The sequence below is a fragment of the Lytechinus pictus genome, chromosome 3, assembly GCF_037042905.1.
Source record: "Lytechinus pictus isolate F3 Inbred chromosome 3, Lp3.0, whole genome shotgun sequence".
Taxonomy (NCBI): Eukaryota; Metazoa; Echinodermata; class Echinoidea; order Temnopleuroida; family Toxopneustidae; genus Lytechinus; species Lytechinus pictus.
Window position 1 is genome coordinate 62,032,921 of NC_087247.1, and position 20,632 is coordinate 62,053,552.

General features: G+C 36.2%; 1 protein-coding gene across 1 annotated transcript; it reads left to right on the plus strand.

Annotated features, from left to right (window-relative positions):
• The first annotated feature begins 553 nt into the window (after positions 1-553).
• On the plus strand, positions 554-19,104 carry LOC129256845 (dnaJ homolog subfamily A member 1-like). Its single transcript, XM_054895037.2, has 6 exons — positions 554-820; positions 8,660-8,850; positions 9,164-9,449; positions 10,119-10,346; positions 11,103-11,336; positions 13,094-19,104. The coding sequence occupies exons 2-6, from the start codon at positions 8,719-8,721 to the stop codon at positions 13,417-13,419; spliced, it is 1,206 nt and encodes a 401-aa protein (XP_054751012.1). The 5' UTR covers positions 554-820; positions 8,660-8,718; the 3' UTR covers positions 13,420-19,104.
• The last annotated feature ends 1,528 nt before the right edge of the window (positions 19,105-20,632 follow it).

Genomic DNA, 20,632 nt, shown 5'->3' on the forward strand with positions numbered 1-20,632 from the left:
AAAGTACCCCCCAAAAAAAAAAAAAAAAAAAATTATTTAAATTCTAATGGGTAAAAATGCATTGACTACTACACTTTTCAAATATTGTAATGTTTGAAGATATTCGACTAAAGGTCACATTTCTGACCTATTACCAAACCTTTAGACAAGCTTGAACATAGCATCTCATCTCCAATGGCACAGAAGTATAGCATATATATGAGACTCATATTAACCCTATGGTGTGAGGTTGGGGCTGGGTTCAAGAGGTACTTTCCCAGGCACTATTCAGATTCACAGGAGCACCTCCCCCCCCCCCCCCCCCCCCGCCCATGTGATTGCGCGTGGCCCCTCAAATGTTTTTAGGCCGAGTTGTAAAGTGAAATATGAATAGACCCAAATGCCCTACAGAAGGCAAAGGATGACTCACTGGCAATGCGTTGTTGCAACTGGATTTATTTTCTATCATATTCCGACTTTCCTTTCCGCCCGGGACTTTCGATTGTTCATACAACCTTCCCCCCCCCCCCCCCATCCCTCCTACGTGTATTACCCCTCCGGATTACCCTCTTCTGATAATACACCCACTACTCGGTGGCTGGCATATATGGGACAGTCCCTTTTGTGTATGAGTAGAATTCAAGATCGTTCGAGAACGAAAGAAATCTGACTGCGCCTGCGCAATTAGCTAGCCGGATATTGCTTAGCGATTGCTGGAAATACGGGTTGAAGGAAGAAATATTGAGAGGAAAATCTTTGATTTTCGACAGATTGTAACTTCCAGTTCAACAATAGGTTGAAATACTGACATCGATTCGTTATTAAAAGCAGTTATAAAGTGGTAAGTACCATCTAAATTCTATTCAATGGAGAGAATTTCCCGATTTTATTTCTTGCGTGTCGTGCATGTTGTTTGCCGAGTGAATGAATTGAATGAATGATGAGTAACCGGCGTTTGTTGTACGGAACTAGCTGCGTGACGTGAGTTGCATTGGCAGCCACCGGCTCACCGCTAAGCATGTGAGTGAATGAGCTGTGTCACGGTGTCAGTTTGTGGCTGTGCAGCGCAAGAAGAGACCGTCAAACAGTCAAAATCAGCTGTTACTTAAGTCATCTTTTGTTCAATGTGATTTTTAAATAAAACTCATACAAAAAAAAATCAGAATGAATTATTCAGTCGTAATCAGTTGACTTGGACAGAATTGATCAATATCCTGACTGAGCTGAGATATCCGCTCTTCGGAGGAGGATTTTTTTTACATTTTCTGATTTTTTTGGGAGTCCTCTTTACAGACGGATGTCGGCCATAGGGCTTGAATGGTGTAGGTTCGATAGACAGCTGGCAGCCGTCTGTTTCGAGGATTTTTTTATATATTTCTCCTACAGCCTACAGGCTACACAGATGACTTGCTATCGTGCAGCCGCCATTAGCCTAGGCTAGGGGTTAACAATGCAAAATCCCCCCGACGGGGCTCATCGATTCTTGTCTTTATTTCGCAAAAATATATAAAAAGAACTGGACCAAAATGATTATTATTCCGTTTTGGCCTGAAATACACCAAAACAGGAAAAAATAAACTTATAAGGAAAAAAAACAGTGACTTACTTCGGCTCCCGGGGGGGGTCACTCTCCACATGGACTGCTACCCACCTGTGTCCGACAACCTCAGAAATGCACCCTAAACGGCGTAACTACATGAACTAAATTTGCAACCCTAAACGGAGTAACCCATGAGAAAAGCCACCCTAAGTGGTGTGAACAGGGAAATCCCCTAATTTGATACCCTAAGTGGCCTAAAGATAAAAATCGATTAATGTTGTGGGCGTGTGGGTAACGCGTGCTGCCTAGCCCTAGTATAGAGCCAGGTGTAAGAGACTATCTAGAACTGTACGGGGGTAACTCTCATCATAGGTCCATGCTCTAAGTGCTGCGCTGGCCGCGCCAGTGTGTGGGAGGATTATTTTGTATCCCTTAAAATCGCCTTTCATGGTGTTTATGTCCGCTCCCGGGTCTCCTCAAATTTGCACCCCTAAATGGCGTAATTTTCATCACCAAATTAGCAACCCTAAACGGCGTGAAGAGAGAAAGAAAAGGCTACCCTTATCGGCGATTTACGAGCGAATGGTGCTGAAATGCAACCCCTTTTGCCAAAGACGTCGACGCCGCCCGAGTGCCTGAAACGGGACCCTTTTCAACGCTTTTTCTGGACGCGGGTGCGTAGCAGGCCATGTGGAGAGTGACCCCCCCGGGCTTCGGCTGTCGCGCAACTCCTACTTCCTGGTTTATCCAAACTTTAATACATAAATATACATGTATATATAGAGATTGAGTCCCTGTACAGATTGAGTTAGAACTTGGGTCTCTGTAATTGGTGATTTGATTAACCCTATGGAGCCAACAGATTTCAGCGGAACAACCAATTTAACAGAGACCGAGGCTTTTGGTCTAGAGGTTTGATGGACACTTAACTAGGAGCGTCTAAGGAGAAAAGGATGCGCTACCGCACCCTCTTCGATTACTCCTTCATTCCCCCTTTTCATCATCATCATCTGGTATACGGGAGTGAGGTAATCCTGTAGATGTCCCAGTCGTCAAAGTCATAATGGATAACAAATTGCAAACTGATACATGATGCGTGTGTGCGTGGATGTCGTCATGGTACATATCATGGTACATAGAACTGTTTGCTTTGCCAGAGTTTGTCCAAGCCAGTTTTGAAAGCTACAAGATTACGTGCAGATATATAAGTGATTCCGGCAAGGCATTCCATGAAGTAATAATACGAATGCTGAAGTAACTACTTCTAACATAATGTTTCCGATGTGTGCCACGGGTTGTATTATAATGGGACCTTTTGAAAAAGTAATCTGGGGCAAGTCTGTCTAAGCCATTAAGTATCTTGTAGACTTCAATCATATCAGCCCTTTCACGGCGGTAGTGAAGAGAGAAGAGTTGAAGCTTTTTCAACCTTTCAGTGTAGGTTAGAGAAGACATACCAGGAACCATTTTTGTAGCTCTCCTCTGCACTGCCTCAATTTTACGATCATCAGTTACAAAGCGTGGATTCCAAGACACAGTACAATATTCGAGATGCGGACGGACCAGAGTTTTATACAAAGGTATGAAGTCAATGAAGATATCCTGATTTGTATTTACAAAGGCTCGTTTAATGATCCCTAGCATATGGTTAGCCTTCTGTACCATTGCTGCGATGTGCTTATGGAAAGTTAGATTAATATTATTAACAATGACACCAGGATCTTTTTCAGAGTCAGAGTCAGAATGGTAACATTCAAAGCAATAAGCTTCTTGCGAACAATATCTGGTGTAATCAGTACATGATCCAAAACAGTATTATCGTTCAGGCGATATGGAATACATGGTAATTCTGACAAATCCTCTTTGATGAAAACTGAACTGAATTGTTCGTTAAGGATATCAGCTTTCTCTTGAGCAGTACAAGCAGTTGATCCGTCACTCCTAGTGAGGTTAGATACCTTGGATCTCGTTTTGGTTTTACTGTGAACATATTTCCAAAATACTTTCGGATTCACCTTTGATTGAGATGCAACATGCTGTTCAAAGTTACTACAGAGTTGCCTGGTCATGGACCTTAAATTGTCTCGTACATGCATATAAGGAATGTAGTCCCAAACACTATTAGAAGTCTGGTATTTCTTCCTCTGTCTGTGTTTCTTTTTTGACAGAGAAACCGCTTTATGAGTAATATACAAGTGTCTTTTCCTGTGTCTTTTACCAGATCTTTTAGGAATATGTCTCTTAAAAGATGCATGCAGCATATCTGAAAATAGCTTCCAAGATTCACTACATGACATGTCAGCAAAAAGACCATCCCAGTTTTGGAAAGCAAAATCTTCTCTCATAGTGTTATAATGTCCTTTGTCAAAACTATATACACTTGATTCAGCATCCGTGACAGTACTATCAAACATCAATTCATCTGACAAACATAAATGGTCACTTTTACCAAGAGGTGGTAAAAATTCAACATTATTTACTATATTCAGTTCATTTGTAAACATCAAATCCAAGACATTCCGTTTCTGTCCGTCCCTATGTAGAGTCGGATACAGGACATGTTGACCTAAGAAGACATCTTGGACTGTTGTCAGGAAATGCTGAGCTGGATGGTCGTCAGGACAGTTAGCATAACAGTTAGACCAGTCAATTTCTGGGTATTTAAAGTCTCCACTGAAGAATATATGCTGTTCATTTCTCGAAGATATCTTACATAACAATTCACAAAGTTTGTCATTGTTTGACTGGCTGGACGATGGACTACGGTATATACCTTCGAGCGAAAAGAGACGTACCATCAGGTAAAATCACCGAGCACCAGACGGACTCACAAAAATCTGAATTCAAATTAATGTCAGTAGCTGATAGTGTTGTTTTAGTATAGATAATAACACTGCGTATTCCTAATTTGTCAAAGTTACAAAAAGTATCATATCCTTGAATATACACATACAGGTGACAATGAAAATGAAGAATTTTTTGAGCAAGCTTCAGTTACTATAATGCAGTCAGGATCAAGGTCACAAACATGTAAATTAAGTTCAGACATTTTATTCATTAAGGAGTCAGCATTTGTATACAATATCTTGGAACGCTGTTTTCTTATCCATAACATTCGTACATGTAGAATCAGCTTGAAGTCAATTGGTTGAAGACAAGGATGACTCATCCATATGAGACTGGGATGCTGATGGACTACCAGCAACTGACACATGCTCATCAGGAGAACCAGGAATGGATACCAGTATGAAACTTCCAAGCTTCAAGTCCCTGTTACGGTGTGTACGGGATACAATCTTCCCATTCTTTATCATCAGGTCTGATTCACCATTACTTCTCAGTTTCAACTCCTCATACGTAGCACGTCTTTCTCTGCGTTGGAAAGGAGTTAGGTCTGGATGAAGATAGGTTCTCTTCCATCTATCCGTTTTCTGTAGGTTACGAGCCGATGACAATATCTCTTCCCTTTGCAAGCTATCCTCTAATTGGACAAGCAGCACTCTAGGCCTTGGTTGAGAGCCATCTTCGTGGTGGCGCCGGCCACCAAGCCTGGTCACTTTTTGTATCTTGGTGCCAGTGATTTGGAGACCACTTGTAACCAGACTTTTAACACTATTGAAATCTTCCCTTTCACGATCAGCAGTAGAAGTGGCTGAAGATTCTTGGAGGTTATATATGACAATATTGTTCTTTCTCCTATCTCTGTCTATAATTTCCTCCATGACATTAACACTCTCCTGCAGATTCTGGGGCACTGGAGTAGAACTTTCTCTAGTAGGAAATTTGACACTAGTTTACCAGTTGCATCTGGGGTAGGGTCAGTGACACCATTGCCTGAAGGTGTAGACATGGCAGGGCTAGAAACACCTGCCACATGAGCATATGTCTTGGAAAAAGCTGTCTTTTGCATGCTTTTCAATTCATGAACTTCATTCTTCACTTCACCAATTTCTTCCTTACGTCAATGATCTCAACCAATCCAGACAGTTTAGGTGTAGGCTCACCGTCTCCACTATTGCAAACTGCTTCTTTAGCTGCCTCAATGGCACTGTGTTCACATTTCTTACAAAACCAGTGTAGGGTAGGTGTGTAGGACAGAACGTTATACACATCGACAGTAACATCTTGACAATGTAAGCATGACCATTTCATACACGCTTTACATTCAATCATCAGAGCCACTGCTTCTTTTTTACAGTACTCACATGTAAATTTGTTGGTGCACAATTCTGGACCATCACTTTGAGACCTGCTGTTCTGATCCTTCTTGGTCTTTGAACTCGAAGGCTTCCTGCTACTCTTTCGCTGAGGCTCATCCACAGTTCTCTCAAGTTGCCGTTTAGCCTTCGATGTGTTTGTCAAAGAAGACGAACGGCTACGAGTATCCGTGGCAGCAGACGATTGATCTGACGAGGGCATATTTCCTTTAACAACATTTTTTCCAAATGGGGATAATTTTGTTAAAGTTTTTTTCAGCTTTCCCATAGTGGAGGCATCTTGATTTGACTCATTATTGGCATCCATATTTATGTTGAAGCGAAGTCAAGATGGCGATCGCGAAAGATTCAGAGATGGGATCAGCGAAAAATCATGAAGTAGCGGAGATCTGGGGCAGCTAGCGAGTCGTCGCGTAACCACGCTGGCGATATAGTGGGCCACTACACCAGTGGAATCGATGTGTGCTCGCGTCAGTAGCGTAATCCAAATCCAGAATGATCGCGAAAAAATTCAATCAAAACATGAAAAATACGCTTCGAAGTAATGAAAAATGCTCAAGGTTGTGAAAAAGAACACTTGATTTAGGTAATCCACTGCATAGAAATCCATATAATTATCCGATTGAGGTGATTATAAACGATTTCGGAAGAGATTCTATGAGATACGTCCGACATCCACGCTCGCACGCAAATAAAATCGGCAGAGAAAACAAAGACAGCGTATGAATAAGAATCATGGTAACACGAACGTGATTTGGCTGGCGCATTCGGCGCACTGGTGTTGTTTCTTTTGTTTACAAAGCAAGTCTCCAATATGGGAGACAATCTCCTCCCTTTTTGAGAGAGTCCCCCATATTGGCTTTTTGCCTTACTGTTTTAATTATACATATGCCAACATTTGAGTCAATCTCATTTTCATAAGCCAACACATTCAACATACACAACAACCAAATGCTGGTGATTGCGCGTTACAGATAAAAATTCAATCACTAGAACACATATCAAACGCATTGTTAAACACACAGGAATTTCAAGGTACTATCACATGATCAGAAAAGTCTTATTCAATTTACTGATTCTGAAACTAAAAAAGTGAAACCTATTCTGATTTTGCTATTTTCAACAAAATATTGGTTTGTATCAGGAATAAATTTAATCCACTATTTGGAAAAAAAAAACATGTTATTCAAATTAGTCTACTGTTTTCTTTAAAAAAAACCTTTTTTCTCTGCATAAAGGAAATGTAACAACTTTTTAGACTTTGGTATTTTTGTTGTAAGAAAATTAGGACAATTAAACCCTTATTTGTAATCAGATTGTATTTTTTTCTTTGAACAAAAAAAACCTAATATAATTGAATGCCTCTGCTGATTTCCCTTTTCTGTTTTTGTCTCACCTGCATAGCAGAGTGAGACTATAGGCGCCGCTTTTCCGACGGCGACGGCGGCGGCGGCGTCAACACCAAATCTTAACCTGAGGTTAAGTTTTTGAAATGACAGCATAACTTAGAAAGTATATGGACCTAGTTCATGAAACTTGGCCATAAGGTTAATCAAGTATTACTGAACATCCTGCCTGAGTTTCATGTCACATGACCAAGGTCAAAGGTCATTTAGGGTCAATGAACTTAGACCATGTTGGGGGAATCAACATCAAAATCTTAACCTAAGGTTAAGTTTTTGAAATGTCATCATAACTTAGAAAATATATGGACCTAGTTCATGAAACTTATACATAAGGTTAATCAAGTATCACTGAACATCCTGCATGAGTTTCACATCACATGACCAAGGTCAAAGGTCATTTAGGGTCAATGAACTTTGGCCGAATTGGGGGTATCTGTTGAATTACCATCATAACTTTGAAAGTTTATGGATCTGATTCATGAAACTTGGACATAATAGTAATCAAGTATTACTGAACATCCTGTGCAAGTTTCAGGTCACATGATCAAGGTCAAAGGTCATGTAAGGTCAAAGAACTTTGGCCACGTCGGGGGTATTTGTTGAATTGCCATCATATCTCTATAAGTGTATTGGTCTAGTTCATAAAACGTGGAAATACGAGTAACCAAGTATCACTGAACATCTTGTGCGAGTTATAGTAGTTTTCAAAATCAGCACTGCTGCTATATTGAATCGCGTGATGCAGGTGAGACGGCCAGAGGCATTCCACTTGTTGTGTTTTTGCATCGACAAATTGATAGTTGAAGACTATCCTCTATGTTAGGCGTAAATATTCTTTTAGAATGCAAACACCGTTAAAATAAACACCTACCAACCATACATGCATGTGCAAGATACGGAGCTACATGTAGCTCAGAGCAGCAATGGCCTGCCATGTTACCATTAATTGATATAACCTTGATTCTAAACTGTGGCTCCTCAAAATGCAGCATTGGCTCTCTCTGTCTATGCCTCTGAAATTCAGTACATTGGTAGTGTGACATCTCATTTCTGTGCAGGAATTGAATCATATAGCCTAAACAATTATAACTTAGGGGTGGACAGTATTAACAAATAATCTATTCTACCATAATGCAGTAAATTCAATTTCTTATCCACACCAGTCAATTGATTGAACAAGCTACATGTATAACTCATGAAAGAAAATAGATTTACAAAATGATATTGAGGAATGTTTTGTCGACAGTAAGCCAGTAACAGGCTTTTTTTATCACCAACAACTAAATTGACGGTTGTAATTATGTTGAAATTTACACATTGTAAATTAGATTGAATGATTGATTCAGGTTACATACATGTACACTCCTTGGAAACATTCAAGTGGATGGGAAGTTAAAGCATAGACAAACAAGTGTAAAATTTGATTTAAAAAAAAGATGTAAACAGAATAGTACTCCTTCATTGTTTCTCCTTTCATTGTTTTTTTACATGTACTATGATTTCATTTTCTCTTACAGACTTCTACACCTGAGGTGTTAAATTCCCAATTGTCATTAAAAAACTGAATTGAAGCAAGATGGTGAAAGAAACTAAATACTATGATGTTCTTGGTGTAAGGCCTAATGCAACTGAGGCAGAATTAAAGAAAGCATACAGGAAACTTGCACTCAAGTATCATCCAGACAAGAACCCTGATGAACCAGAAAAGGTATCAAGATTTTTTTCATTCAATTATTGCTCTTTCATTTTTTTATATCAGTGTAAAATTAGTTGTATTACGACTCTTTACGAGTGTGAAAGGAAATTAAATCTTTGCAATGTATGTGATAAAAAAAAACAGGAAAAAGTGTGTTTCTGCAATGAGAGATTTAAGGCATTGGTGTTTGTGCAATTTATTATTATATAATATGGATTGATGTCAGATTTTAATTTGTTAATTTTGTTCTTAACAATGATTCAAACTTTTGCAATTCAAGTAATTTTTTGCTTTCTTGTGTTATTTTTGCCCTGTTTCAATCCAGTTCAAGGAAATCTCCCTCGCATATGAAACTTTGTCGGATCAAAAGAAGCGGAAAATATATGATGAAGGAGGGGAACAAGCTGTCAAAGAAGGAGGTTCAGGAGGGGGCATGCATGACCCCATGGACTTGTTTGATATGTTCTTTAAGTTTGGGGGTGGGTCAAGAGGTCGGGATAGGAGAGGCAAAGATGTGATCCATCAGCTAGGAGTTACTCTGGAAGAACTGTATAATGGATCTGTTAGAAAACTGGCTCTTCAAAAACAGGTTGTGTGTGACAAGTGTGAAGGTAGGCACTACTTTACTTCAATGATTTTTACTTGGATTTTAATATGATTAGAATGCATTATAAATTGAATAAGAATGATAAAAAGCTTTTCTTTTAAAAATCAAATTTTAGATATACAGTACATGTAATTATTTACTGATAAGGTGAAGAAAAGTTTGCACTTTGTGTTTTTAAAGAACATACTCATGACATTAAAAAGTAGTCATGAAACAAATTAATAAATTTGAGAATGTTTCATGATAATTTCAATACATGGATTTTGGAAATTTGAACACTATAACCCCTGACCATAAGAAATAATTGATTTTCGTGTTTCTTGTAAATATTGAACAAAATTGATTTCCAAACCTTAATCAATGAATTGAAAGCCGTCTCAAATCATCGATATCTTCAATGTCTCACACAAAAGAAGATGCCATATCATGCACTATTTGTTGCTGCAGAGGACAATTTGCAATTTCAATGTGGAAGTCAATCACGATTGACTGTAGGCCTTCATGTACATGTATACATAATACATTTACATAAAGATTGCTTGTGCCTGCTTTGGTGTAAAAGCATGCATAGAAGACTGGTACTTTCATTTCGAATTTTGAAATTACATGTACCTACATGTGATAAGTGCATCTGTAAATGCTACCATGTTCTTGGAATTACATTAACTTGCAGGAAGGGGAGGAAAGAAGGGAGCAGTAGAAAAGTGTGGAACATGTCATGGTACGGGTATGCAGGTTCATGTGCGACAACTACATCCAGGAATGGTTCAACAGATTCAGTCTATGTGCTCAGCATGTGAAGGACAGGGAGAGCGCATTAGTGCTAAGGATAGGTGTAAATCTTGTCATGGTCAAAAGGTCATTCGGGAACGCAAGATCCTAGAAGTACATATAGATAAAGGTATAGTATGTTTAACTTTTAAAGAACTTCAATATGACAATAATTTTGCCATAAAGCAAATGGTAAAGGTTATGGATTATTGCTGGTGGGGTTATTGAGTTTAAAGAACTTTCCCCAAGGATGGTATCAGTGGATTGTACAGCTATACAATTTTGTGATCACAATATCTTAAAGAACGAAAGGAAAGATTGTCTGAATCTGATTTTTTTGCCATATAGGGGTCAACAACTGGGATGTATCTCAAGGTCACAGGTCAATCTAACTGGAAATGATGCTTAACCTTTGCGCAAATAATGATGGACCGTTGTTGATGAAACTTGTAGCAAGGTTTGTTATTCAGATGACATGGGATCATTGCTGAAATAAATCATGAGACCAAAAGTCACAGCACTAGGACATTATCCATAACTTTAAACTCAATTTTTTAGTGATGTATACATAGTAGAAATCAATTTGACATTTTCATTTGTGAAGTAGTTTAAAAGTTTGGTAACATGGTTTTAAAGATGTATTAGAAGCTGTATTAGAAGATGTATTATTCAGTGTCAATGTAATTTCAACTAATGTGGGAATTGGATACCAGCTATTAGGATTCATAGACATGACATCACAATTTGAATTCTTCATTACCTGGATACCTGATTATTTGCTGCTCTATTTGCATGCTAAAATATGTTTTCATACTGAGTCTCCCTATTAACATATATCTAAACCAATTTTTTTTTTTTTTTTTTGCCTTTTAATTTGAACAATCAGGTATGAAAGATGGTCAGAAGATCACATTCCGTGGAGAAGGAGATCAGGAACCTGGACTGGAGCCTGGAGACATTATTATTATCCTTGATGAGAAACAACACGAGACCTTCAGGCGGCGAGGTAACGACCTCCTCATCATGTCCTTTAAGATTGACTTGGTAGAAGCACTCTGTGGATTCCAGAAGGTCATCAATACACTAGATAAGAGAGAGATTGTTGTCATGGCACATCCAGGTGAGATATCTTCTTCTGGTTATCATCCAAGTATTGTATTGCCTAAAATAAAGATGAATTCAAGACTGTAAGCTGAGGAAGACTAAAGATTCTTTCATAGAATGAGGGCATAAGATGGAGTTGTCCAGTCAGACGGCAGGTCCCAAGAAAGTGGCTTCTTCCATCCAAGTGATATTCATGACTTGAGATGTTTTGCATATTTAATGAGCTTGATGCGGACCAAAACACCTCTTTTCATTCGGTCATTGCTGCTCTAATTGTGCATCGAATTTCATGAATTTGGTATCATTGTAAAGAAGAAGAATCATTCTTTCAGGTCATGTGTTTGACTTTATTCAAAGATTTTGTAATATAGGTTAACATTTTGATCTAAAATATGCTACAAAATAATTATTTTCACCTGACAAAAGCTGCTATTTTCACACTTTATTTTTGTTTGAGCCCAAATGATTTTTAGATCATGATAAAGCTGAATATGTATGCTTCAAAATGATATAGGTTTCAAAATAAGAATTGGTTTAATCGGGTCAAGATCACACTTTTCATTTGCCAAGTACATAAAGCAGCTTGAAAACAAGAATACTGCACTCTGATTGGTCAAAGAGACCACACAGTGGCAAATTCCAACGGTTCCAGTGCCTGGGTTCATGGGAAGGTCACACTTCCCATGTGGTAATCTCCTCAAATACCCTGTATCTGTTGTTCTGTGAACCTTATCCAGCCAATCAGAAGTCTGGGTTTCATGCAAGTACAAAATTTCAGAAATCTCGTCTTGTACCTTGGTGGGAAAAGTGTGATCTTGACCCGATTAAAAGGTGCCGCATATCAAGAGTGGCATTGTGAGAAAGTACAGAAGTTCAGCTTTATGGTGATATAGATATCATTGAGGCTCAAAATAAAAAGTTTTGTACAATTTGAAAAAGAAAACAGAGGAAGAAAATTCCGTTTTGGGGCACATTTTCATGCCAGAAATTTACTTATTTAACAAAATATTGCATACAAAATAAATGACCAATATGAAAGAGTAACATTTACTCTATCTGATGGTGCAAAAATATTTAATTTAATTTGAGGTTAAAACAGGTAAATTCTTAGAGAAAGAAAATCTCACGAATCACAAGATTTTGCAAGGAGGAGGATTCAGCCACGAGATGATTTGGATGAATCTGGCCTTTTTGCTCATTAGCATAGGGACCTGCGGTCTGACTGTGTCTTTGAACATTCTTTCCAGTTTCACATATATTGCATATTTTGATAGAAGGTTGCCACTCTGTGATAGCACAAAGGACAATTGCAAGTTTGAACATATAAATTCTGCCATCTGGTATTGTGGTTCCTTTGTATGTGGCAGATTTATGGAAAGGAAATTATTTTTCAGAATGATTTACAAACACATTTAGTATTAGGCAGACTGAAAAGTAGATTGATCAGTCCAATTTAAGTGAATGATCATTTTAAATTTCTTATTTTTGTTGACTTTGAATTCCCTGTTACTAGATCCTTTCAAGATCTCAATAATAATGTAAAACTAAAAAATGAAGTACTTGTGAAAGTTAAAGATCTTTGATCCTAATTGTTTGTGTGAATACTCTTGTATCTCAGTCTTCTCAGACTATTAAATTGATTTGTTGCAGTGCTATTTTATCTGGGTTTTTTTTAGTGTACTTGGTATTTCTTTGAATGAAATCTATTTACCCAAAATAAAATACCCTGTCATGTTTGTCAACTAAATGATATTACTTTTATTCAACTTACAGGTGAAATCATCAAACCAGGTGACATCAAGATGGTTGTGGGTGAAGGAATGCCGCTCTATAAGAATCCCTTTGAGAAGGGGCGCCTCATAATTCAATTCCAAATTAACTTTCCAGAGAACGATGTTATCCAGGAGAGTAACCTTCTTAAACTAGAAACCATCTTGCCGCCCCGTGAGGAGTGTATTGTTACAGATGACATGGAGATGGTCAACCTTACAGAATACACTTTAGAACATGAATCACAACGTCACCGTGGAAGTGGGCATGCATATGAGGAAGACGATGAGGGTCACATGCCACGTGGCATGCAATGTCAATCACATTAATACTTGTCTAATGGTCCATAGAGCTGAATACATTTGCTAGTCATCTACCAGATGTGTGAATGTATAACCACCTGAAAATATTTAAAGAAAATCTTCTCTAAACAACGTTCCCGGTTTTGGATGCAACAGCTTAAATAAAGTTTCGAGCGCTGTGATGTATTGTCCCCTCATAATTTGGCATAAAACAAACACAGGACAAAAAATTTTATCCTCCACTGATATTAAAACATTAACTTTGTTGCAGATAAATTCAGTATAAACTAAATTCTGTCATCTGTATTTTCCAATTAGTATTCAACACAATGAAATTCCTTCTACCTGCCAATGTGAAATTATATGCTTATTGTACCCAATATACTTTCTACTTTGTCAAATAATGGGCATAGCTTAAAAGAATAGTGCTTTTCATAATTTTGTTTTTCTATCCCTTTTTTTTCCTTGGCAATTTATCCTCCCCCCTGTAAGAATGATGATTTCTTTATAGAAAACAGGAAATACAGTATGAGAATTACGAGAAGCATTATAACTCTGTTATGTCTTCACATACGTATATGCACCTGAGATCTTAAGTTCAGGTACACAACAGGTACATGCGTACAGAGATGTCAACTGTTGGTTTTTTGCAGTATTCTATACCTTTGAAAAAAAATGATGCCGGCTTCATTACAAAATTATTAGTTCTCCAGACTCATATTGTTCTAGGGCTATTGCAGAAAAGTTGAAACTATTGTTTTTCACCCAAAATACTTATTTTCATCCCTCGGAATACTGTCAATCTTTTGGTTATCATTCCTTGGTGTAGTAAATCTTTTGGTTTTGCACCGATAAGATTGTAATGCACAAATACATGTAACAGGAGGCTTGGCATATAAGTGGAGATGTAATTACAGTGCCTCCCAGATAAGAACATAATAGCTGACTTGAGTAAACAATGAATCCCAAATCCAATATTATTAGGTACTTTCTTTTGCACTGGTATTTGATGATGGCTCCCTTTATGACAATGTTATTATTTTACCTCATTTTCAATTGTAAAAAAGGTGGCATTTGTCTTGCAGATATTTTGTATGTAATTATATTTTCTTTTTATGCAAATATTTGGTGAAATAAGAATGTTAACTTGATTATTCAAATTATTTTGGCTATGCTGATGTCTATTCTGACATACAACATTGTTCAAAATATGTTACAGACATATCATAGCTGTGGATAGGTTTCATACTGTAAAGCACAAAGTTTAGGGTTCAAATGCTACCACAACACTTTGGTAAGACATTGATCTCTTTTTTGCTGCAGTTAACCCAGGTGATGTCAAGGGATATACTGACAGGAATTCATGCTTTGGATTGCATAAGAGCAATATCTATGCTAAAGCTAGGGTAATAATTATTACTCTAGCACTCTTAAAACACCAAAAGAGTGTCAGTGTTATATTCCAGCAGTCATCAGAGATAGTGTTTTGATTTGGAAAATAAAGGTGATTGTTATTAATACAGTATTATTATTGAATAAAAATTCTATGACATTTTGATCTCTGCATATTTGTATATATGTGTTCATGATCTTTAAGTACGAGTATGTATTTTAGAACTAGTATTCCTATTACATGAATGTATGGAAGGATCATGGTGCAGTGGTTCTCACCCTGTCAATTAGTGGGTTGTGGGTTCTAATTTAACACACTGTATAGTTGATATACTTTAGACACATTCGGCGTGTTACTACAGAGACTTGGTAAACGGTATTACCCGCGTAAGTATCCAGACTTCTGAAAACTTTCCTGTTGAAATAGATGCGATGCAGTTTATTGATAAACCGCATTGGGCAAAATACGATTTCTCATTTCCGCGACGCGCAATGTGAGTTAATCAGATTACCCGCTCTGTAGACACAGGTTGGTTTAAGGGCGATACGGTTTTTCGATTCCGGAAAAGATTAAGAGTTTTAAACAATTCTCTATAGAAACACGCCGATGGTGTTGTTATTGAGTCAGGTAGAGTGAATGAGTGACCTGTAGTATTTATTTGTGGAATACACAAATCACTACAGTTGCTTGAGGTAAATGCTGCTATTAGTGATGTATGCTTTATGAGAGTGGCATGATAAAGTTATAAGCTATGAATTTATGATATTTAGAGGAGGCAAACAAATTTTTTTTTCTTTTAGTAATGGTCATTTGTAGAATATGTGCATATTAAAATCACCATTAGAATTTGTTTATTATTGAATGATGTACATAAGTTTCAATGTGATATGTAAAGGAGATAACATGAGTGAGTAATGAGAAGGAAACGTATATGCAAGATACTTGCTCAATGAGATAGCATAAAGCAGGTAAGACTTCATTTTCATGTACATTAAGGTGGCTTCAATGTTTGATTCAAATGATCTTGGAAGTATTTGTGCAATTATGATTGTTTTGTGAAATGTCTATCAAAATGTACGTAAAAAGGTCTCCTTACCCATACAATAATTTTTTTTAATTCTCCCAGAAAGAGAAAATATATATATGTGTAGTAATTATTTATTTCTTTGCATTATGAAAAGCGACATGTAGGCATACCCATGGATTTTACATTTGTTTCCTAATAAAACTAAGAAAGAATAATCTTTATTACTTTGAATATTTTAATCATTTCCTATTAAATAAAGGGGATCCCATATGTATTCAAATACTGATACTTGAAATGTGTACTTCATATACATGTAAGATGGCTCAACATTTGAATGTATTTAACAAACAATGAGATATTCCAAATGTTATTATGATGTTGTATATCTATTCATCATTATGAACAACAAAACCATTGCATTTATTGCATATTTTACCATTTTTGGCCTTTTAATGGTGAATACCAAAATAAAGGCAGCTGTACCTTACATTGGTTTTAAAAAAAAGAAGAAAATACTCCAAAGGATTTGTTGCTTTATTGAACTGGAAACTGCATTACTGACTATCCTGCATTGAAGTGAAAATTGATGAACACTAGAATTGAATTATTAGTATGTGTATTACCTGTTATATTTGAATTGACCAATTCCATGTCCTTGAAATCATTCCATCAGTTCACAATTGGCATTTTGCATGATATATTGAAATGAGATTTGTTAAGTTAAAAGTTGAAAATATAAACAAGAAACACAAGCATTCAACAAATTTTACAAGTCAGAGTCATTAATTTATGGTCTCAAGATCAAGTGGTGACAGATTCAATAATTCAAACTTACCGTATGAATTGATGTCTCTAGACTTTCATGCAATACACCCAGCATTGTGAGTCTGTGGGGGAATAAATTTGAAGAATTGTCACATGATCACTCAGAAAATCAGCCATAATTACTGTCACTGATGCAGTTTTTCACCTAAAACCTTTGCACATATGTCATACTTTTTTTCTTTTTTTTGAAAGCATTACTTATCAAAGTGATAGTTGTTGGTGTGTCAGAACACCAATATGCTATTATTTGCATTAAGAACAAATGGATAAGTGTTACAATGCCAATAGATCTTTGCTACCTGTTCAGCATAGAAAGCAGTATGCTATGATTGTTATGATGAAAAAAATCATGGTTTATAAAATAAATGATACAAATGTAAAGATGCATGAAAATATATGAACTGCACCTGAGGAATATCTTGTGATTCCTCTATTTTCAAGTTGTTATATGAAAAATAGTATTGTCTTTAGCAGGGATGTTGAATTCTTTTCATGACCAGGGAAGGGGGGAATAGGTGTGGGGTTTGAAATGACACCTGAAAAACAAGTTTAATAAAAGAACATCTTAAAAGATTGAGCTGTGTTTGAAATGTACTATTTTTCAACATGTTTAAAATGGAAAGGGGCTTAGTATTTCAAACCTAAAACATGGTGTACAAGTGGGCTCTGCAGTGGTTGGAACTTGTGAAATAAATCTTCAAAAAATGAACTTGCTTTGTTCATTTTATTGTAAGTGAAACTTTGCCCGATGTCAAACTGAAATTGAAAGTGGAAGGCCTACACTAGCATTTTTTTAAATTAAATCTAGTTGTATTTTTACTAGTTTAGTTACAGTTATATAGAGATAGTGATATGACCATATCATGAACAAAGACTTCCAGCATTTTCATTGATAACAGGCAAATCCCAAGTTTACCTAGGTATATGTGGAGCATTGTGGCCCAGTGGATTAGTCTCCGGACTTTGAAACAGAGGGTCGTGGGTTCGAATCCCAGCCATGGCGTACTTTCCTTCAGCAAGAAATTTAGCCACATTGTGCTGCACTCAACCCAGGTGAGGTGAATGGGTACCTGGCAGGAATTTATTCCTTGAAATGCCGAGCGCTGGAAAGGCTGCTTGAGCTACAGCTGGGGTAATAATATTCAAGTCCTTTGGAAGGGCATAGAGACGTTATTCAGTATGTGTTATGCGCTATACAAGAACTGAATATTATTATTATGTATTTTGGTCTGTGGAGAAGGGCGTATGGCACAACTTGAATATTAGTTCTTCTTCTGATATACTATAACAAGGGCTCTATATTTTCCAGTGGAATGCATAGAAAGTTTTTGCATTCCCAGTACCCATGTTTTAGAGTCGCGAGGAAACGGCATCTATCAAAGAATAAAAATGAGAAAATTGACAAGTGTTTATAATGAGAGTAGATTTCATAGCACTTGACAGCCCAAACTGGATGCTATGGTAGCATTTCCCTCATTATTTTGTTAATAAACTTTTTTTTCTGGTCTCAAGGAAATGATGGATATACACCCCTCCTTCCTAATTTGATCACCTACCCTGGTCATTGTCATATAAATACAAGAGTATTCAGATGATTTTTATTTGTTTTGTTAGGTTTGCAATAACTTTCTTTTAAGAACAACATATTTGTTGGACATTATAAGCTCTTTATATTTGTCCCCTTTTACAATATTTTTTTTCTGATCATCATTAATGTGCATTTTGGAGCATTTGCTGTGAGAGAAGATAAAGTCATTGTTTGTACATTAAACTCTTTCAGGTTTCTTATATGTGCCAAATGGATACAATGAGAATTTCAAATCTAATTATTTTTTGCTTTGCTTGTCTCATGTTCATAATTTCCTGAAAAATCAGTAGCATGTTCATTTTACATTTGAATACAAAGTCAAATGTAATTGAAGGAGTAGCTGAAATTTAATAAAAGAAAGATATAACTTCTGAATTCTTCCATGGTGATGACAAGGGTTTGTCTGGCTCTAAAAAAGAGTTCGCTCAACCTATTAATGAGAGAATAAAAAAAAAAAACATGTGAAACCTTTAGGATATTTAGTCTGAAATTGTAAGCAATTTTAAATGTCTTTATAATTATTTGTAACATTCTCCAATGATGAAATATATTTGATTTTTGATACACTAGTCTAAAAAGGTTTCATGAGGAGCATATTCTGGTGAGCTTCAATGCAATTTTTTTTTCATGCCTTTTCAGTTGAACATGTTGAATTTCTCCAGCCTTGACAAGTATGCAAGTTTGTAAAGAAATGAAAACATTGCTTTTCTCAGACATTGTGTTATATACTATATGAATAATTTGACTCTGACAAATGTAGGAGAATCTTGTATATTTATTCTTGTGTGAATAAATTCTACAAAGGTTTTTATCTGTATTTATGAGCTATAATGCAAGAGTTGTGATGTCTGAATACCAGAATAAATAATATCCAAGTTAGATTGAGACTTGTGTTTGTTTTTTCCATGTATGAGGTAAGAGTTTGTCAAGAAAAGACAATATGCAAGAACAGATTATCTGCCGTATTACTGTGGGGAACATGTAAAAAAAAAAAAGGGGGGGGGGCTTTGTTTTACAGTGAATACAGATTTTAAAAGGTTAATTGTAATTGGATGACCTTTTTTTAGAGTATTGTAATTTCTTTCAAAAAGAAATGGAATGATACTTTCATAATGACAATATGAATCCAATGCTCAGATTTGTTGATAGATGGTATAAATGGGAAAGGAGAGAGAGAGAAATGAAGAGAGTGTGGTAGATGATGTGATAGGGAAAGAGAGGGGGAGTATAGAAGAGAGAATGGTGGATAAATGCTTCTTCAGACATGATGCATCAAAGCTCCAATCTAAATTAAAGGGGTTTTTTAAAAGAAATTTAGAGAACAAAAAGCTGCAGAGGCTAACTTTTCTTCCCAATCAAATTTCTTTACAAAAAAAAAAAAAGTGTCCATAATTGCACAGAAAAACTCATGACATCTTTCAAAATGACTTGTCATACAAAACCATTATGAATATTACAATGCCATCACAAATTTGTCATGATACCTATGGACAAATTTGGAGACTTGAATCATTTAATGCATGTTTATTAGCATTAGGAGGTAGATTTGTCTGTATATATCTAGTATATTCATATCTATTTGAGTACATCAATTATAACAATAGCAACCCTATGAATTTAATAGTTTGTCACTCATTTGCATGTTCTTTCAAAAATGAAAAACTTTAGAAAGTATCTGTAAATTTTGTTACCATGGCAAAACATTACATGCTTTTTCATTCCCAAAACTTTGCTCACAATAATATCTGATCTTCATATTTTCCAAATATTTATAGTTGGCTGTACATTCCTATATTCAGAATCATGAAGTATGGTCTTGATTATTTCCTTTTCATTTTAATGAAACATTAATGAAGATGTTAAGTACTTAAAGGGGAAGTTCACCCTGACAAAAAGTTTATTGTAAAAATAGCAGAAAAAATAATAAAAAATATTGCCGAAGATTTGAGAAAAATTCATCAAATAATTAAAAAGTTATTAGAATTTCAATTATTTGATTTGTGACGTCATGTGCGAGCAGCATTCCTACATAGCGAATGGTAAAAAATCAATGAAATGTCATTTTCTCAGAAAATTGAAAATGGTTTTCACTGTACCTTTTGTATATCAATAGACAAATCATTTCACACCCGATCATGAATAGAAAAAAAAATTAAGTCATCAGGAACCATACAAAATTTGAAATTCATGCATTTTATATTACATAACACATGGGGCAGCTGCTCGTTTATGACGTCACAAATCCAAAACTTTGAACTCTAATAACTTTCTTACTCTTTAACGGATTTTCATCAAACCTTCACCAATATTTTTTTACTATTTTTTCTGCTATTTTTACAACAAAGTTTTCTTCAGGGTGAACTTCCCCTTTAAGGACTGATAAGATATTTAGGGTTATATTACAATT

Coding starts and splice junctions, on each gene's coding strand:
- LOC129256845 (XM_054895037.2), top strand. CDS start 8,719: ATGGTGAAAGAAACTAAATACTATGATGTTCTTGGTGTAAGGCCTAAT. Junction 8,851..9,163: donor ACCCTGATGAACCAGAAAAG/GTATCAAGATTT, acceptor GTTTCAATCCAG/TTCAAGGAAATCTCCCTCGC. Junction 11,337..13,093: donor TGTTGTCATGGCACATCCAG/GTGAGATATCTT, acceptor TTCAACTTACAG/GTGAAATCATCAAACCAGGT.